This window comes from Diadema antillarum, unplaced genomic scaffold (assembly GCF_040938485.1).
Source record: "Diadema antillarum isolate AM-2024a unplaced genomic scaffold, OU_Dant_1.0 scf00000197, whole genome shotgun sequence".
In the NCBI taxonomy this organism is placed as follows: Eukaryota; Metazoa; Echinodermata; class Echinoidea; order Diadematoida; family Diadematidae; genus Diadema; species Diadema antillarum.
In genome coordinates this window covers 660,119-680,441 of record NW_027271086.1, presented here as the reverse complement: position 1 = coordinate 680,441, position 20,323 = coordinate 660,119, and the positions used below count along the sequence as shown (strand labels likewise).

The following is a 20,323-nucleotide window of genomic DNA, read 5'->3' as shown; positions in this document are numbered from 1 at the left end:
CTAATATGCTCTGCTTTACAGCATTGAGCACTTTTCTACCGTCAACAGACCATATATTCCCGACGGATATATACACAACGGATATATGTATATATATATATATATATATATATATATATATATATGAAGAGCTTGCTTCCAAAAGGCGCTAAATCCATTGAAAATGATGGGTTTTAATAATTAGCGCCGTATATATATCTGTGTGTTTATGTATAATGACAATGCAGGAACTAATAAATCAAATCAAATCAAATCAAACATAACAAAGTGACGGCATATGAATGCACTCGTAGGAATGGCCCTTGCACACTTTGAAATAAAAGACTTGGTTGCTAAAGAAAGTGGACTGGCAACTTCGTTTCCTTGCTGTATGTTCTATCATTCATTCCTTGTGCCAAAACATCAACATATTGACTGATACCACATGGATGATGCAATTTTCTACGTTGTTTCATACCCCTTCCCCCACATGTAGTCCTTACAGAGGACACCATTCCTCAGGACGAAAAGAACTTTGTGACCGACATTCGGCGACCTGACATGTGTGCAGTGGCCAAGATATCGAACGAACTTGTCTCTGTTTAAAAGCGCTGGATAGTAGACTTCTTAAGAGGGTAAATGCTGTTTTTTTATAGTACAAATGTCCCATCACTTGGTACAGACTTTTCTTTGAACAAATATTTTTTTAATTAATCCGAGGAGACAAACGTATACACGCCCTTATTTCAATAATCTGAGCAAAGTTATACTGGATGTAAAAACACTACAAAGTATGTAGGCATACCACAGCAAACAGCATTTTCTAATTGGTAGAAATATTGGAACATGTGGAAAAATACGTGTAAGATTTGATTCGGTGTCTATGCAAGTATAATTTATACATGACTATGGAAGTTAGTATGTAATGATCTGTATTTTTGAAATGATTTTTAATCCAATCAATGCCTTTTTTGGTGCATATTCCTCACCTGGGATGTATGTGCAATGGGTAACAGAAAGAAAATCATCTATCAATTATAGACGTAATGTCTCTATACAAATGACATGTAATTTACATTTATTGTTATACATATCAATGCCCATACATAGATCATAGGAGCAAAACAAAATGGATATTTTCTTTGCTTAGAACTCAACATCTAAAAAGCAGTAAGAACATGTAATGAGGAAAAATTCTAGCAACAAACAAGACTCATCAGTTGCTTAATTTTGTACTAAGGTATTGATACTAGTAAATCACTTTATGAATAAATTATGCAAATAAGTACATAAAATGCGAAATTTCGAAACATATTAATCTTTAGAAACATTATGTTTGTTTCTAAATGGAAACAAACATCTATTCAAAATCCGTTCGTACTTCGTCCCCTTCATTCGAATTCACTACCAGCCAACATTTGATTGTAACATCTGAATGTTTAAAATTAATTTGGAAAAAAAATCAAAATAACAGATCCTTTTTCTATTTCACACTTCTCATTAAACACCTGTAATCAACGTTCTCATCAGTGCAATTTGTTTCATTCCGGTGCAAATCAACTCTTTCTCATATAGCTCATTTCAGCACTGAAAGCCTTAGAGGCTTTTTCATTTTTTTTCTTTTAAGCTGACTTGCTTTCCACCTTGTTAGAATGGCTGAAAGCATCCTAAGGTTATGTGTTACGAGTGAAAAAAAATTAATCTGTCTTTGATCGTACATATTATTATACACACTAAAAGAAATAAAGGAACATTCAATGCTCTCAGTCATACATGCTTTTAATTCGCTCATCTCATATACTTGTTCTTCTTAGGTGATTTTCGTTATGCTGGAGGATCCTTATCTCGAAACACACAAATTCTGTATACCTACAGGTTTTTTATTTCGACAATTAAAAAGGGTTGGCTAATCCGAACATTATTCCGAAGGTTCGTTAATCCAGAAATGAAATAAGGTTTGTTATTCAGAGGGTTCCTTTTGATATCCGAAAATTGAAATAATATAACAATGCTCGTTACTCCAAAAGTGTTAAGACGGCGCAAGCGTACCAACGAAGCTTCGGAATTACGAACATTATTTCATTTTCGGATCAACAAACCTTCGGAATAACGAACACCTTTCCATTTTCGGAAATAACGAACATTCGGAGCATTATTTCATTTCAGGATTTACTGAACTTCGGAAAACGAACATTGTTTTATTTCTGGAACAACGAAGCTTCGGAATAACAAACTTTATTTCATCTTCGCATTAAGAATCCTTCGGAATCACGAAAGTTCGGAATAACGATTTGTAACCGTTCTTCTTATAACCAAAACTATCGCTTCTGCCCTCGGCAGCATGCTTTCATCACAGCCTTGCGAAGAAGTGGCTGTGCTAAGGCATATGCCAACGGGTTAATCGTACTGTTGCAGAACATAAACCATCGCGCAGATTCCCGAAGTAGTGTCCTAGAGGGCAGACCAAGGAACCATCTGGGAAGCGCCGAACGCAGGATGAGGATCAAAGTGCTCGGTACCCAAGTAATGAAGAATGCTACGATGAGGAACGTCAATGTACGCAGAGCTTTGCTACTGTCGATGCTTTGGTTTTTTGACCTTGAGATCTTAGCTAAGCCATGATGACAGCCCTGTCTCATTGATCTGTTCGAGTCTCGGTCGACGTCAAACGAAGAACTCTCGTCTTTTGAAGCAACACTGGTAGTTCGAAAATCTATATCCCCGAGCTCATTACTGCCTGCTAACCTCACCTTCGAATATATTTGAATGGAAATTACAAGTATCGTTATGAATGGAATGCATGCACGGAGAAGAACGACAGTGGCGCTTGTTTCAACATGCTGAGCGTAGTTCGGCTGACAAAATCCTGATGCCGTCATACGACTTAGTGGTCGGACCAGGTCCCATATCGTACTAATGCTGAACCACAGTATTAGGGGAATAAACCAGGTTACAGCATTAATGACCACTGCTAGCTTTTTACTCTTCCTTTGGAGGTGCCGTAGCGGGTACGTGGTTGCTAGGCAACGATCGATGCTTATGATCACGACTCCAAAGACGGAAACACCTGGCAGTGCATTCTGGATACCGATGAAAACGTGGCAGAAGATTTGACCGAAAATCCAAGATCCATGAAAGAGGAATATCATCCCACGTATCGGCATGCATAGAAGACCGACCATGAGATCTGCGATCGTCATGTTGAAGATGTAGTAATTGCTGTAAGTCCACAGTTTTCTTTCGGATGCGAATGCTACTAGGATCAACAAATTTGCGACAATTGTGGTCAGCATTACACCAAACAAAATTCCTACCTGCCAGTTTACAGACAGAGATACTGTTGACGAAATGACGATGGTATTTTCTGTCCCGTCGTGAAAAGAGATGTTGTTCATGACGTCTTCGAAACTCGAGTTACTGAAAAGAACACGTAAAGAAAATGTTCTCCTCCCTTTATTGAAATGATTGAATGATAATACACAACGCTTTTTATTCTTTGTTACTATAATATGCATGTCCAAACATATTTAACTTACCAACTTGAAATATTTGCGATGAAACCTTTTTAAGAAATTAAAAACGAAGAAAATGTCGGACATTTTTCTTACCCTCTTCTATGAAACCCGTAACTTTTTACAAAATGGTGCTTTACCTGTTTGGGAATTAAATCCCTCATATTTTGACCCAAAAAAATTTCATCCATGAACAGTATTCATGTCAGCAATAACATTGGCTGTCGATGAACAGTGCATCAATGGAAATATATCATGCTCTGTTATAGGGCACATGGTTTGATGATGGGTATCTCCTGATCAAGAGGTTTGTGAGATTCCACGATGGTGAGGTATATCGTACGTAACTCTTATAATCCAATTCTCCTTTGATATTACCTTTACTTTCTACAACATGTGAGAATCATTCTCGTTTTGGCTTTGATTTTTTATACACTTTAATGACTCGATCAAGTCACTCTAATGACTCGATCAAGATCGAGGATTCACAAGATCTTGTCTTCTATAAAGACACCCCGAAAAATATAGATACCTGAGTTATAACAACAAATCACTGTGATATTCACCCAGAAAGAAAAGCAACGGTATGGGAGATAACCTTTTAAGTTTTCAGTAATGAAAAAATAATGACATTTAATTCTACGTGACTATCAATGTAAGGAAGGGAAAAAGGGTAGGTATTAAATACATGGCTAAATACAGAAAACGAGAAAGAATGAAATTGGTGAAATATCCACCCCACCCCCCCCCCCCCCCCCAAAAAAAAAAACAAACAAAGTGGTCCTAATAATAGATGGGTCTTAACTTTTATTCGTACCTCTTTATTTTTGGATATCTCAGCTACTTCAAAACCATTCTTAATCATATCAACTTTGACTTAATCTTAAAATCGTTATGCTCGTTAATATTTCAAAGGTTTCTGATTATCTCACAAAAGAAGTTTGAAACCTGAATTCCCATCTCAACCAAAACTATCAATTCCATTAAACTTCAGGTGCATATGGACAAAATAAATCATCAATATACAGCGTGTAACAGCTAGATAAATAATTGGACATTACCTGCTGACGACAACAAAGCGCAGGGGAAAGGTATAAAGCGAAGATGTTATTTCCATCAGCGAGAACTTGTAGACCAGAGAAGCTAATGACGAAGTGACAATTTCAGCATAGACCTCTTTTTATATAGCCTCGAATTTGATTTAGAAATGAGTCATAAGTCTCCTGTACTTTTTTTTAATAGGAATGAATAATCGGAATACATCACTTTTATAGCCCCGCCTACCCTTATCAAATTGAAGGACCGTGATCACATCAGCTTTGTGAGGAAACCTGATGTCAATCCTGGACCTAAGTCGTAGCAATTCCATGAGCCAACCATTCCGAAATTTGTGTAACTGCGCAGGCTTATTTTGTAAATAATATACTCGCCCCTGCGTGTACCATTGGCTGTGTAATTGATAACCGCAATGTTCAATTAGACGTCAGATTCCATAGGATTTATGCTATTTACTGGTTATCATTCCGAGCACGGTCTCGCATTGATTGCTCAGGGAGTATCTAAACAGTGTTTCACTGGTGATCGATGTCTATTAATCGTCTGTTACTGATAGCTCTTAAGCTCAAATGGAAAATGCATTGGAAAAAAAAATTGCTTGTTGTTATTGTTGTCAGATTTGTAAGAGTTCACTAACAAAGATAAGTGATCAATGAGTGATCTCCGACGTTTCATTGAAAGCCTGCATCGCTGTACAACCACCGATAGACTGATAAGCAGCAATAATATTATGTTATAGAGACCATATCCAACTGTTGAAATAACCGAAAGATCGAGAATCATGAAAGTGTCCTCTATTAACAGATTGGAAGTATCGATTGTAAATGTCATTTTTTTCTTGAGCAATATGTTGGACAGTGCATATAAAAAAGTTTATCCAGTATTGGAGACTACGGAAGTATTTCATAAGTATTATTGTCAGGTATGGAGAGCACAATGCTTTTTGTGAGGAAAGAAGAACTCTTCCTCTTCCATTGGTACCTAACAAGCCAGTTCGGGGTACCTGTTTGCGAGTGATCGGGAAAAGGTCATTTGTATCGGGAGACAGGTTGGTTTTTAAATTCACTGAGTTAAGCATCTGTGATGCAATGATTATTCATGTAATCCTTGTTAATGGTGTGTGCTGCCAGGATATCTACCTGACAACAAGCCTTGTATTTGTCAATGTTAACAGAAAAAAAAATGTTACTGCATTCAATACAGCACAATAAAATGGATGATTTCCAAAGTGTTGATTGATGAATCAGTGTGGTCATGAGTTCCATAATTGTTATGTTAGGCAAACTGATGCATTTTGTCGCTTAGTTGAATCAAGTGAAGTGCCAACTTACATAGATGAAAGGTCATTTGTACCAATGTGCACATGAGCTATCTCCGAACTGGCGTAATAGTATGTTGACAAACGTCATGCATGACTTGGCACACGAACTTTAAAGACGATAATAACAAATTGCACTTTTTTCCAAGTTTGCGTGTGACATGAAGGGACTATGAATACCTCACTGACTAGACAAGATCTATCAATGAAAGTGGTCAAATGGATAGGCCAGCCTGTACGAATAAGGGTTTGTTTTTAGGCTTTATGTTTAGTGTTTCTTCTAACATTCTATGGTCCATAACCTTTGACATGGCCACCAGTCCAATAAACTTGGTCACTCCCAGAAACCCTAAGCACACTGTCCAATTTTGTCTGTTCACATTTAACACATAGCCCGCAGCGACAAACCATGCATGTCGTAAATGGGAAGAGAGAAAATGGATAATGGGTTATAGCCTTTGTGGGAAGGACCACGTTATCGACGACGTGGCCATGCTGAAGATTATGGACCATAATGTTGTATTACGATTAGGACTGGAGATTCGTCTTCCCTAAGCAGCCATCAGTGTTTCATTATCCTGTAATCTCCACCAAAATAAAAATGCGGAGGAAACAGAATGCAAAGAATAATTGTAATACTAATAGAAAACATCAGTCTGCCTTACGTGTAAGGAGATTCAAGCCATCTGAACATTTCGTCTGTTTATTGTTTGTTTTTTGCTTTTTTTGGGGGGGGGGGGTGGGTTGTGGGGGGGGGGGCTTGTCCTAGAGCAATTGATTTTACATTTTGTTCGAAGAAGGGAAAGGAAATATCAACTGTCTTTTGATATCCTGTTAACTTGCGATCTATATGAGTGCATGTACACTCCGTTGAGTCAAGAGGAGCAACGAAAGGTATCGATCAGACTCAGAAGCTGATCCAACACTTAGAGAACTCGGGCAACTTACCGATTACTATAGACCCCTGGGGGTTAGCCATTAAGGGCGATGCGACGTGACTATGTGCAAAGAATCTGAACTCAATCCCAGTTAGACATTTTGTTATCTACCTACTCGTTGGTTTCTGAGCGTATGATAACTGTGTTGTTGTGTTTTTTTTTTTGCCAACGAAGAATAGATAACTGTATTGATTTTTAAGAAATGGAAATGAAGAAAATAAATGCGTTTATTCCGATATTCCGTTATTGATTAATCACTCTGTGAATACTGCATAATGAGCAAAATGTCTACAAATCAAGCCCTGACAAATGCAATGTCATTAAGCTTCAATTCTTCTGACAGAGCATTAGTGTCATGTGTTCTGTTGATACATATTATGTTCACACCTGATTTTTAAACTCTTGCGGTGAGACAATGAGAAAGGAGAATTAACCATACGATTAATGAGGCATGTTCAAGTAAATGGTAAGGAAGAATTTCAAAAATGGCAAAAAAGACAGATTCTTTAAACACAATGATCGCATTATATTTGTGAAATCTGAAATGTTTCATAAATGTTTATTGTCAAAGAAGGAGACCTCTTTTAGTATCTAGAAGAAGAGATTCTCTTTCATTTTCATGAACCCCGTACAATGTATGAAAATAATAAAAATAAGGAACCACTCAACTCCAAAAATAACATTCATTGCACAATAGAATAAATTCTTCTATACATCATTGCCATTGTTTTGTTTGATCAACGCTTTATTTTTTTTTTTTGTAGTGCGAGGTAACGATGTCCAAATTTACAAATGCAAGTACTACACGACTACGATTCCACTTACGAGTGTAGATATACATGTTTCGATTAACATTTTAATCTACATAATATCAGCCAATACACATCACATCGAAATATCTGATACTCCTAAAATGTTCGAATATTGACAGAAATATGTGCGGAATGCGATAGAAGTATAAATTCAAATCATGCAAGAATTTTTCGTTCCTCTAACACATGGTGTAAAGTGAGGCATGAGACGTTGTCTTTCTGAGATTACAATACACGCAGCAAAAAGAGACAAGTCGCAAAATCAGTCGAAGGATTATGTAAATTTGTTTTTTGTTTCAATTGTTATGAGGAAGGGCATGTTCTCATCAGTGTATTATAGTGCTTTTTTGGCACTTTTTAGTTTTGCACCTCAGAAGAGGAAAATATGTGATCATTTGGGAGTAAAATTCATTTCTTTGTTACCTACCAGTGCGAGAGAGAATGCAAATTTCTTTAATTTGATATGATAATATTTTTCATTTGATTTTATTGCAGTTGTACGAAAAAATATGAACTCGATTATTTTTTACTGAGTGTAACTGTTAATCAGATATTTAAAATGTTTAACATTATGGAAGTGCAATATAAGGATAATATTCATTGTTGACACACACACACACACAAAATGCTATTATGTAAAAAAGGTAAAGAAAATTTGTTATATTACGTATAAGTGCAGTAGGCCACTTTTGTCGATGATTGAATTATCATTCAATTCTTATCCTGTTGTGTATTAAAAAATTATTTGTAAACGTCACTTTCTGAATATGTGTACAAATAAAACACCCTGTGGAAGGGAAAAAATTATGTAGAAAGCATTAGAAATCGGATTGATTACGTAAAAGTAAGGTGATTGTAATCTATAATAAAACGCTGCTGTTTTTTCGTCTGAAATGACAAAATAGATCAAAATGAATTTTCATCATCAGTGAATAACATAAACTGCCAGAACAGTGAATTGTCATCTGTAACATAAGATAATATACTTGGTCCGGAATGATAAATCAGCTTTTGAAAACTGCAAGTGGAAAAAATTAATATCACAGTTAGGTATTAGGGATGTGTTTTCTGGTATTAAACCCTGTAAAATGTTTTTGCTGTCTATGGGCAGTATTCCATGCACATTGTTGATAAATTGTTAAGTCCTTTGGGGTACTATTCCGAGCGTTTGTTTATCCGAAAATGAAATAAGGTTCGTTAAACCTAAAACAAAAGAATAGGCGTACTACTTACTATACGTATTCTTTTTTTTCACTTAACAAACCTTTGGAATATCGAACCATGTTGTTTTTTTTTCGGATTAACATTCGGAATAAGGAACTGTAGTCTATGTCATGAAGTGGTGAAACTTAGATACTGTCTATTTTTCCTGTTAAAGACTTTAATACGCAGGAATCGCTTTTCTTGACAGTACTACTTATGCATATTTATATATCTTGTAGTAACCTCGTTTCTTATTGTATGTAAACCAACCTCCCCAGGCATTTCATCAGCATTTTCTTTTCTTTTTTGTCTATCGTTGACTTTAAAAGAATTAAGATTTATTAGCCTTTTTGATGCAAGTAATCGGGTGACTTCTTAATAGATGAAGGTATATTGTACTATCCAACATTTCAATTCTTGTTTTTCCATTTGAAATATGACCCATATAGACATCATTTTCTAATGATATATATCTTTTAATTTAATGTATAGTTCATTACTCGATCGACGCAAAGTAGCCTAATAACGTAAAACCATGTACAATTGATGTTGTACACGGGATAGAAATGTCGTCACGTGTTTGATAGATTAAGATACGTTTTCAGACCTCTAAGATTTGGCACTTTGGATTTCAAATAGATGCCTATGATATGATTCACAGCTAAATCTCTACGTCTTCAGATATTTTTAACTAGAACTATCCCGGTCCCCGTCGACAGCATACTTTGAAGATAGCTTTGTGAAAAAGTGGTTGCGCTAGGGCATATGCCAGGGGGTTAATCATACTGTTGCAGAACACGATCCATCGCACAGATTCTCGCAGTGGTATCTCAAAGGGCAGTTGCAGGTACCATGTAGGCAGAGCAGAGCGGAGGAAGAGGACCAACGTGCTTGGTAACCAGGTGATAAAGAATGCCACCACCAAAAAGGCTAAAGTGCGAAGAGCCTTGTTACCGTCTGTGTTCATCTTTCTAGACCTTGCGCTGTCGGCCAGCGCCGAATGACCATCCGCTCTCCATTTATCTAACGCAACGATTCTCGGGGTGAAGGTATTGCCTTTCCCAAGTGCAAACGGAGATCTGAAGTCATTCTTCCCGTGTTCATTGCTACCTGTCGATCTCGCCTTGTGGTAAATTTTAATGGAGAGTAAGACCACAGTGCAGAACGGAATACATGCTCGCAGAAGAGCAACAATGAGGCTTATCACTACATCCTGAGCGTAGTTTGGCTGACAAAATCCTGATGCCGTTATGCTGCTTAATGGTTTGACCAGATCCCATATGGTGCTTATGCCGAACCACAGTAATAGTGGAATAAGCCAGGTTATTGCACTAACTGTCATGGCCAGCTTTTTGCTCTTCCATTGGAGGTGACGTAGCGGGTACGTGGTTGCTAGATAACGATCGAAGCTTATGATCACGACTCCAAAGACGGAAACACCTGGCAGAGCATTCTGGATACCGATGAAAATGTGGCAGAAGGTTTGACCGAAAATCCAAGAACGCTGAAAGAGGAATATCATCCCACGTATTGGCATGCACAGAAGTCCGACCATGAGATCCGCTATCGTCATGTTGAGGATATAGTAATTGCTGTAAGTCCATAATTTCCCTTCTGCACAAAATGCAACAAGAATTAGTAAATTCGCTGCTATTGTTATTAGCGTAATACCAAACAAAACTCCAACCTGCCAGTTTACAGAAAACGATATTGTCGATGAAATTATGACGATGTCTTGCGTCTCGTCGTGATACGAGAAATTATCCAGATTGGGTCTTGGGTTGCTGAAAAAGAAAAACGTTTTGTCCATTTTTTACCTTCAATAATCTTCCTTCAAAATTTGTGGCTTGATCATGCAAAGCGAATCGATTACAATACAATACAATTCATTGATTTTGTATATCACACGCAGAATAAAGGCATTTCATCTGTGTAGATCAATTTGCTGAAAAAGAGCGGCAGCAGTGTTCGAGCCAAAATAAAACCATTATGAGTCTAAATATAATAATAGTAATAATGATTAATTAATCGCCAGTGTATAATCAACGTTGATTTTGTTCACGGTTACCTATGACGGGATTAGAATGAGACGAATTCTTTCGACCCACTTGAAATGCATGTCATGGCAAGATTTTTGAATCTTGACAGATTATATTATCAAAGCGGTAGTACCTTTCCTTTTAAAAGTTATTAGAACTGAAAGTTAAGTCAAGAGTGTGCATTAATGACTAATTGTAACTTTCAAAGCAGTAGTACCATCCTGTCAATAGTTATCTGAGTTGATTTTGTGACGAGTAAAAAGGTTTTATTTTTTAAGAAATGAAAAAAGCTTCTATTGACATACCTAATACTTTACGCTGTTCTACAGAAATATGTTGCAGATGTGGTGCAGAAAATACAATTTCAGGTTCATTAAATGACTTTGCTCTTTCAGAAAATATAGAAGAAATGACAAAAGGTTGGCTTTTCAACTATTTTGAACCCTTGTGAAATATCGAATTGTGCCACTTTTTGCTAATTTTGTGAAGCACGGTAACATTTTCACAGACAGTGTATAGATGTGCCTTCGCTTGCATTTCTACTCTGATCGCAATGTTACTTCTGTTTGATAGACGTATCAAATTTTGCTCTCTAAATTAATCTATGGGATTTTTTTTCTGTATTACGGAATGCTTATTGGTTTGAAGATATGATTATAAGTCGCTTCGCTACCTGGAAATGCTTATTGGTTTGAAGATATGATTATAAGTCGCTTCGCTACCTGGAAGTGATTTTCAATTTCTTCCTTTTTTTTTTAGGGGTGTTTTGTTTTCCTATTTTTCTTGTGATTACGTTATTACACACAATTTCTTGCCTTTGATTGGGAGTAAATGTATCAAAAAAGCTGGTTTTAGCTTTAAACCCTATCAAAATGTAAAGTTAATAGAAAAGGGATTATAATTGTGGTTGAAAAATAAAGTTTAAACAAACAGAATGACGGATATGTGAATTTAGAATTCTAATCATCGCATTTAAGTAGGAAGTCTTTTAGGTCAGCAATTGAAAGACTGTGTTTACACATAACTTATGATAAAGAGTAAGAATAAGGAGAGAAAGATGATTTTCATGCAGTCTCTTAAAATATTCCAAAATGAACTTTGAAATATTCGATTGCAAATTACTTGATGTAATTCGCTGGCAAATTGCAAACAGGCTAAATTGGAGGTGATATGTGAATATTACGTAAAGGATCCACATGAATTTAAAACGTGGTTGAATAATCATGAAATGTGTTGACATTACCTTGTCAAAAGTAACCCCGGGTAAGACATCATCGCTGACTTCCTTTGTATCACCGTGGACCTGCAGACTGAAGAAGCTTATCAAGAATTGACGATATCGCCCACAAACCCATGTTTATATATCCTCAAACGTGGTATTATGGTAATGTCTTAATTGTAGCACATCAGTCCTCTTTCAGTACTGAGGTAAAATCAGAACGCACCCTCTGTACCATTACTGTTTTCCTGCATCCTATTAAGAGCAAAAGTAGATGATTGGCTGTATATTTGCATTCAAAATATGTGAGAAAATGTGCACGCAATTTGTACAAATGAACTGAATATGCACGCCCTCATTTGACCACACCTGACTATGTTATAGCTTGTTTACCCAGTATACTTATTACATACACATAATGCATATACACACATGTGTGTGTATGTATATAATACATATGCATAGAAATAATGACCGAACATCACAAAATAAAAAAGGCTGCTTTAACGTGAGGACTAAAAAAAGTGAAGCGAGTCAACTTAGTCTTTTTTTAAGTACTGTTAGGAAAGAAAGATTCTTCTTCTCTACATAATTCTATAGTTTGAAGCCGTGAAATGAACAGGAATAATATATATTTTTCATTTTTTTTAGTGTAGGAACGTGGAACACTTGTTAAGTAATGTAACGTAGTCTTTGTAGGATTTACGGATTAGGTGCCTGAGAAACCTTTCACCCTCTTTTTACTTTCAGTTCTGAAAACATTTAGAAGAATAATGCACTTTCATCATTTTTTTATATATTATAGTCATTATCAAAGTGTGCGAATGGATGTGCATAATAGCAGCTTAATCTGACGATCTTTGCTCCATTTATTGGTCTAAGTTTGGTTTAAGTCATTCTTTAATCAGAACTTTGTAGAACACTTTAGTGTTGAACATTGTCAGTGCAAGAAGGTCTTTCATTTTCTGTTAAAAAAACCTGTTCAAGACGCAAACATTGAAATAAAACGCATCAAAATGATAAAAGCTTTATTCAAGGAATTCCACTTTTAAATATTAAATGGTAAATATGAAAAATCTGATGTCAATTTGGCTTCTGTTTTGCTATATTTCCACAACTTCCAGTTATCAAAACAACTACAAAAAATAAGCATCGTCATTGTGTGTCACGATATTTACCCTACAAAAAAACAAAACCGTTTATTCACTTTTATTCCATGAAAAAGCAAAGGCAAGCCATCAGAGATGCAGGGATTCACTCAGATCTATAATTTAAAATGCCTCTTATTTGCTCTCTGTTTGCTGAGTCTTTCAATTCTCCTAAAAAGGTTTGTAATATTTTATTATAGTCGTATAGAAAGTCTAAAAAAGATAAACTGCGTGATCTCAGGACATCCATTTGACAGCAAATTCTAAATGGTTTTTGTCAAATTGGAAACTATAATGGGTTTCTCCCTATTCACAAAGAAGTGTATGCTTATTTTTAACTGACAGATGCCCATTCAGAACTCTTTAGCTTTGTGCCCGGGAATATTATTATCATAAACGTTTGAAATGACTGCGGATGAGATATTACTGTTCGCTCATAAAAAAGATGGAATGAAAGCGCAACTGAGGAAAGCTATTGTCATGGAAACTGCTGGATTTCTTTTTCTTTCTCTCATTCGATCTCAGTCATAGATTATAATCGTGGCTTTGAATGCTTGGAATAGAGCCATCACTTTCCTGTTTATTTTTTTTTTTCTAGTAAAGTAATTTCCCTTCAATCACTCATTAAGGCGCTTGGAGCGTTAATTTTCTGATGTTTGACAGAACAATATTCCATCTGATATCATGACAATGATATAACTACGACTCTAACTGTGTTACCTTTTGGTCTGTTTTCCTTTTTTGTAGTTTCTTCACTTTGTAATAGACATTACGCTGTAAGTAATTTAACAATTGACAAAATTCATGTAAAATATATCTGAGAAGTGTGTATGTGTGTGTATGTATGTGTGTCTGTGTGTGGAGGGGGTATAAATACTTAAGGGGTTTCGCTCTCAATACTTAAATTCCACCCAACTTTCAGTTGACTTTGTATGACCATGATAATATCGTGACATTTAATAGAATGATAATATTTTTTATTCACGTGAAAAACAGATAATTTTGTCAATCAGTTTATTTCTTGACCCTTCAGATCAGAATGTTTCTTACAAATTACCTTCAACGAAGAATCCTTTCGATTTTCTTTTTACCTTTTGAATTTGTTAATCATGCAGGCAGTCAACTGCTTGATTAAGTTTTAAACAAACACACTGACGCACAAGTATAGAATCGAGATGAATAATGCATAGCTTATTTTTTCTTTTTAAATCCTCTCTTTTATCCTCTCTGTTTTTCTCTTTCGTTTTGTCTATGTTCTAAGCTTGTGTTTTGTAAAGCGTGACTTTGGATACATAATGTTTTAAACTACACTATATGGAAAGTTTCGCCGGAAAATGTGTGATCGAGACATTGCAGGTAATATATGGAATAGATGGTTGAATTTCTTTTGCATGGTATGTGGGGTTACCTTCCCAATGTCTCTTAACAATCTCAATGATGCGATTCCGCACAGAGCACCATATCTATGCTTTTAATGTTACAATCCTGCATTGTACTTTCTGGCAGCTCGGTAGAGCTCCTGAAAAGTATCAATCATTATCCTATAATTTTGAGTTTACTAATCGTTATAATGTGTATATAACAACGTGCCATTTGTATGTGACCATGCATCACAAATCCAAAACAAACAAACAAACAAACAAAAAACAAGGTCGCACACCCTAATTTTACATGAGGACTCAAAATAGGTGAAAGATCCAAACTATTCATACTTTGTCTATTTTCTGAAAGAGTAATTCCTATTCTATTTAAAAAAAAGTAGGAAATTGTGTTCTTAGCAGGTTTTTTTTTCTAGAACAATCCTTTTATAGAAAAGTGTGATTACTTGTATGTCAGAGGCTTTTAAAAGTAGTTTGCACACTTTCAAATATAACAACATTCGAAAAGATGATCCTACTGTTCTGAAATTTATAATAGATTATGGATTGAATGTGTGAATAGAGCATATTTAATTTGATCTAAATATGATAATCCCTTCATTATTGTTACCATAATGCATTTAATATCCTGACTTTTGTGCCATTCATTGCCCAGATAGCAAAGATTAGGTGCTTTATTATACCCCAATACTCCAGAGCCTTTGTTCTCAGTACCTACATTTCCAGAGTGTATGCTTTCTTTCCAATTTTTAGATAGGTAAGGAGAGATGATTTGAAATGAAATATACGTTTAAAGTATGCTTTTCCAGAATGTGCCGTATCAGGCGAAGTCATGTATATATTATTAATACGGATATTTGATTTGAATATTGATTCCTGTATTATCATTGTACATTTGAAATACACATAGGCTCTATGTATTTACATATATCATTGTACATTTAAAATACACATAGGCTCTATGTATTTACATACATTGCTGGAGCCATACGTGTACATAGACATCACTTGAAAATATTGTTTCTTCTTTGTCTTTTCACAAATATACAGCAGAAACATATCAGCAATACAACCGTACAATGAATAGGGCTTCAGCTTAAGCGTGGCTTGATTTGAGAGCAGCCCTCGCACGTAATACACATAGACCTTGGGAAGGATGACTTGCGTACAGATAGGATAGTAGAAAGGAGAAAGGGAAAGGAGAGGTTTGTCTGCTTACACTACAGGCTTACACTAAGTTAGTTCACCTGGATCACTGATTACTAAGGCATGACAAAATATTTCTTACCGAGGTACAGGTGAACAGTTCTTTTTATTTCATTAAAGAAGATAGTTAAAACATGATAATTGGACGTAGTCACTTAGTATTCCTAGACTGTCTGTCTACGATATGTTTTGAGTTACTCTCTAAAAAAAATCGAGTGAAAACTTTCACTCTAAAAAGAGTGAATACAAAAAAGAGTGAATTTCGAGTGAAATTGGAGTGAATTTTGAGTGAAAATGCTCATTTTCACTCATTTTGGAGTGACGTCAGGGATCACTCGAAGATTTTTGAGTGATCCCTGACGTCACTCCAAAATGAGTGAAAATGAACATTTTCACTCAAAATTCACTCCAATTTCACTCAAAATTCACTCTTTTTTGTATTCACTCTTTTAAGAGTGAATATTTTCACTCGATTTTTTTTTAGAGAGTATATTGCACTATTAGATAGTGTGCTTTATCGGTGATTAAGCGCAGTTGATAGTGCGTCTGATTAAGATCCTGCATGAGGACCCGGGTTTATCTGAGCGACGTTGTATGTCATCATCCTGTAGCTTCTAGGAAGAGGCAAAACACCCCGTCCCATGAATTGGACATAAAATGGACGTCTCGTGTGAAGGAGAGTCATAACTCACGGACCTTTAAAATCCTGCAACATCCATTCATCGCAAAGAGCAGGATGTAGAAGCCGGTAAAGTGCCTCTGCCTCTCACCCAACTGGACCCAAACGTAGATCATCTCGTGCACAGCTGAATATCCAGCTATCTTCTCAGATGGAAAAATAAAAAGGAAATGAAACAATCGGAGAACCAGTACAACATAGAATTAGCTCTCTTCTATATTTGGGATTTATACCCTATTGTACTTACGCTGTCGAGTGTAGAATAAAAAAAAAAAAACACTTTACGTAGAGCTCGAATAAAACTTTGAACGTGGGCAATGAGTGTTTGTGTGAATGTGTTTGGGTGCGTAATTCAAATTTGAATCAAGAAAAGAACATACAGTAAATTGCTCACATTTACTCCAACGTATATGGTTCTTCAAGTACAAAGAAAAAGATGCAACGCCTAAATAGACTTTGATCTATAGTTTAATTAGATGACTTAAACTGTTGCACAAAGTAAAGGTGTTTTAAGATTGTGGGACAAAATAAAAATGTCAGAAAGTATCCAACCTCGTATGTGAATCTGTCAAAACAATTAACCACCTAATCGTTTATGACATGATGTCTTTTTTGTTATCGAAGATGAATATCAATTCCTGTTGATCACTACAGATACTTTGATCACGTAGAAATAGAATGAATGGAACAAAACTATTAATTCAATGTTGTCTGTAATTAATGAAATTGGTGCCTTTTAAGACTTTTGGTATTATTTCATACTCTACATGTATGTGTACAGAATGTTTCCAAACCACTGAGATATATACATCAAAAAGGTTGAAGTCACACAAGAGAGCTGACTGCGATTAATATCTTATCAATTAATTTCATATCTTTTGACATGAGGGTCCATCCGTCTTCTCCTCGACGTTGAATGATGTTTATAAATTACATCAAGCACAACATACAAAAACAGAAGAAATTCAAATAAAGCTAGGCCTACAGGGTGAAATCAGAGATATAAACAAATTAAAGTAAACAAGTACATGTACTAGCACGCCACTAGCACGCCGTTCAAATGAATTGTGAAAAAAAAGCAAGAAATATCAATATTGTCGCTATTAAATGTGCATGAATTATTCAAATCTGACAAAATATGTGCTTCAGTCGATATTTGGCTGTGACAATCACCTATTTAAAAATTACAACTTTGTTCAAAATATCTCTTACATTGATTGATAAAAGAAGTTCTTATGGCCGAATTATTTAGCATATTGTTTATATGCTTACACAGACAACAGCGCTAAACGGTTTTAATTCAGTATACTGAGAACTGTTTGAACGGTGTTGCAAGTCATGGAAAATACGCCCACTGAAATAGTTTGTTTTTTTTCCAATAATGAATTGTAGAACATTGTTAGGTTTAGTAGCATCAAAGACATTTAACCACTAAGATTGTTCTCTTGGGTAAAAGAGCGATACTCACTTTACTTTAACTGCAATATCTGCGTTTTGTCAAGCGCTCGTTCTTTGGCGTTTGAGTATTTAGTTGACTGCCTATGTATGTTTTGTTGTTTGTTTTGTTTTCCTGCACGTGAGAGGATTTAAAGTGCAATGCATACGGAACAAGCGAATGAACTTGACGAAGAAACTCGGGGAAAGTTTTCTTCCACGTCAAATTGAAGATCGCTATTTCTGTTGTTCTGTTTCTGTTTCTGTTTCTGTTTCTGTTGCGCATTCTTGTATGCTATTTTGTCTTCAGTTTGTCAGTCTTGTCCATCCCGTTTTGTCCTGTACAACCTTTTCTTCAGTAGTTGTCTTGTTGTCTAGTCCTGTTTCATGTTTGTTCGCGTCTATGAAAGTGTATATTTGGTAATCTAATTTTCAGTGGGCTTCCAGACTTCTTCCACTTTGTTATTTTTTGTATCTACGATGATTCAATTTATCTTTCCATTGATGTTCTTTTTCAGAGGGGCCCACATACTACAAGCTCTGTCTTTTTAGTGGGTCCCTCCATTTTTCGCACTTTAAGCAACGGTATACATGTATTTCACTTTGATCACTTCTGTTTCTCTTTTTCTATACAATGTATGATTGCTATAGGTCCTCAATTGTTGTACAGTCTTTTCACTTCACTATGTTATATTTACCTTGTTCTCTGTTATCAAATGAAGTGAAACATATGTTTTGTCGAAAAATGAAATAAACTTTGAATTGAATTGAATTGAATTGAAAGGTTAGTCTCTTGTCCGATAATGTTATGTAATTTTCATATAACAGTCAACTCTAATGCACTTAATTGTAGTTGTACTGTTAGGCCTACTCATTATCACACGAAATAAACATCAAAATAAGTAAATTGACACATACGTGGAAAGTAAATGAAACAACATATCCCTACATATACATTTCACTTTTTTAATGTTAAAGGGGGGTACAGTTTAGGTTGAGTTAGGGATTTACGTTTTACTTTGTTTTCCCCTTTATTCGGAGACGGGACTGCATTACAAATATTATAATGATTGTATTATCTTACTTCAAAGGGAATTTTTAAACTATCTTGATATTGAAAAGAATGTATATACAATCTTGAAAATTTAATGTGTACTCAGATACAGGCTGTGAAGTAACGGGTCTATTCAAGCATATAAGCTTACCAAACACTGCTCGGTGAAATGAAGAGGAAAAAAACCCAGGATTTAAGTCTCCATAACAAAAAGAATGAAAGGATTATCACATTAAGATGAAGTTGAGTATGCTCTATAGACACATTATTCTAGTCATGACTAATACCAACTTTTAATAAGCGCTCGCGGAGAAAATAAAAGTAGAAATAAAAGTTCACATAAAAGAAAAGGAACGTGCAAAATGACTTATATTGACGATAAGTTCGCTACAACTATGAATAACTTTGTGTGTTGTATATTTTCTCCCGAATCTAAAGACATGATAGATGCTCTTGCTGTAATAATGTATCATGATTTTCATTAATTCTTTTATTTCCAGCATAAAAACGAATTCAATAATGTCACACACGTTGCCTTCATGTCTCTGGAAAATATATTGTAGTTTAACTGACCTCAGGTTCCCCGAAATATCAATCGGTGACGGTAAGGAAAGGAATGCTGTAAAGACTGATTTTTACTTATTTTCGACTTGTGCAATGTCAAGGTTTTGATCAGACAATATTCAGCAGAGCGTTGCAGTTTTCAAAAGCCGACTGCTGCTCCTGAGGGAGCACTCAAACGTGCGAGGGAGAGAAAGAGAGAGATGGGGGGGGGGGGGGAACAGACTTATTGAGAAAGTCAAAGAATAATACTTTGATGGCTTTAAGGACACTTTTTTTCTTTTCAAGAAACTAGTATCTTTAAAAAGAAGAAGAAATTCCCCATTTGCAAATAGTACTTCAAACCTATCTATAACCTTGTACACTTCCGCTACTTAGATTTGCTGCCGTTATTATTACTTCATTATTAGTCCATTAGTCCCTTTGTAATTCTACCTTAGCCATCGAATACTGTCAAACACGTTGCCTTTGTGGCTTTGCACGATATAGTTTTACTGGCAATAGGTTTCCTTCGACAATCAAGAGATAAGGTAAAAAGAAAACGGTTATGTATGGTTTCAATTTTTGCTTCTTTTTCTTGACTTCTGTATTGTCATCTCAACGATAAAAAGGTTACACCACTCTCAAACCACTGCATTCTACTGACCTCGTCTCCTCTTTTGGCAGAAAAGCACTCTATATGAAGGAGAAAAAAAAGAGAGATGGAGAGAGAAAGATGGAGAGATAGAGAGTGATAGAGGGAGACAATGCGAGATATTTTGATATCTTTGACGATGCACTATTTTG

General features: G+C 35.6%; 2 protein-coding genes across 2 annotated transcripts; both read right to left on the bottom strand.

Moving 5' to 3' along the window:
* Nucleotides 1-2,297: 2,297 nt before the first annotated feature.
* Nucleotides 2,298-3,179, bottom strand: LOC139723673 (trace amine-associated receptor 7e-like). The gene has a single exon (XM_071634899.1). It carries the CDS (start codon nt 3,177-3,179, stop codon nt 2,298-2,300), a length of 882 nt encoding a protein of 293 aa, XP_071491000.1.
* A 6,336-nt stretch (nt 3,180-9,515) lies between these two features.
* LOC139723672 (alpha-1A adrenergic receptor-like) lies at nt 9,516-10,391 on the bottom strand. Its single transcript, XM_071634898.1, has one exon. The coding sequence runs from the start codon at nt 10,389-10,391 to the stop codon at nt 9,516-9,518; it is 876 nt and encodes a 291-aa protein (XP_071490999.1).
* Between the last annotated feature and the right edge of the window lie 9,932 nt (nt 10,392-20,323).

Bases quoted from the DNA above. Each gene is read 5' to 3' on its own strand.
- LOC139723672 (XM_071634898.1), bottom strand. From the start codon at position 10,391: ATGACGATAGCGGATCTCATGGTCGGACTTCTGTGCATGCCAATACGT.
- LOC139723673 (XM_071634899.1), bottom strand. From the start codon at position 3,179: ATGACGATCGCAGATCTCATGGTCGGTCTTCTATGCATGCCGATACGT.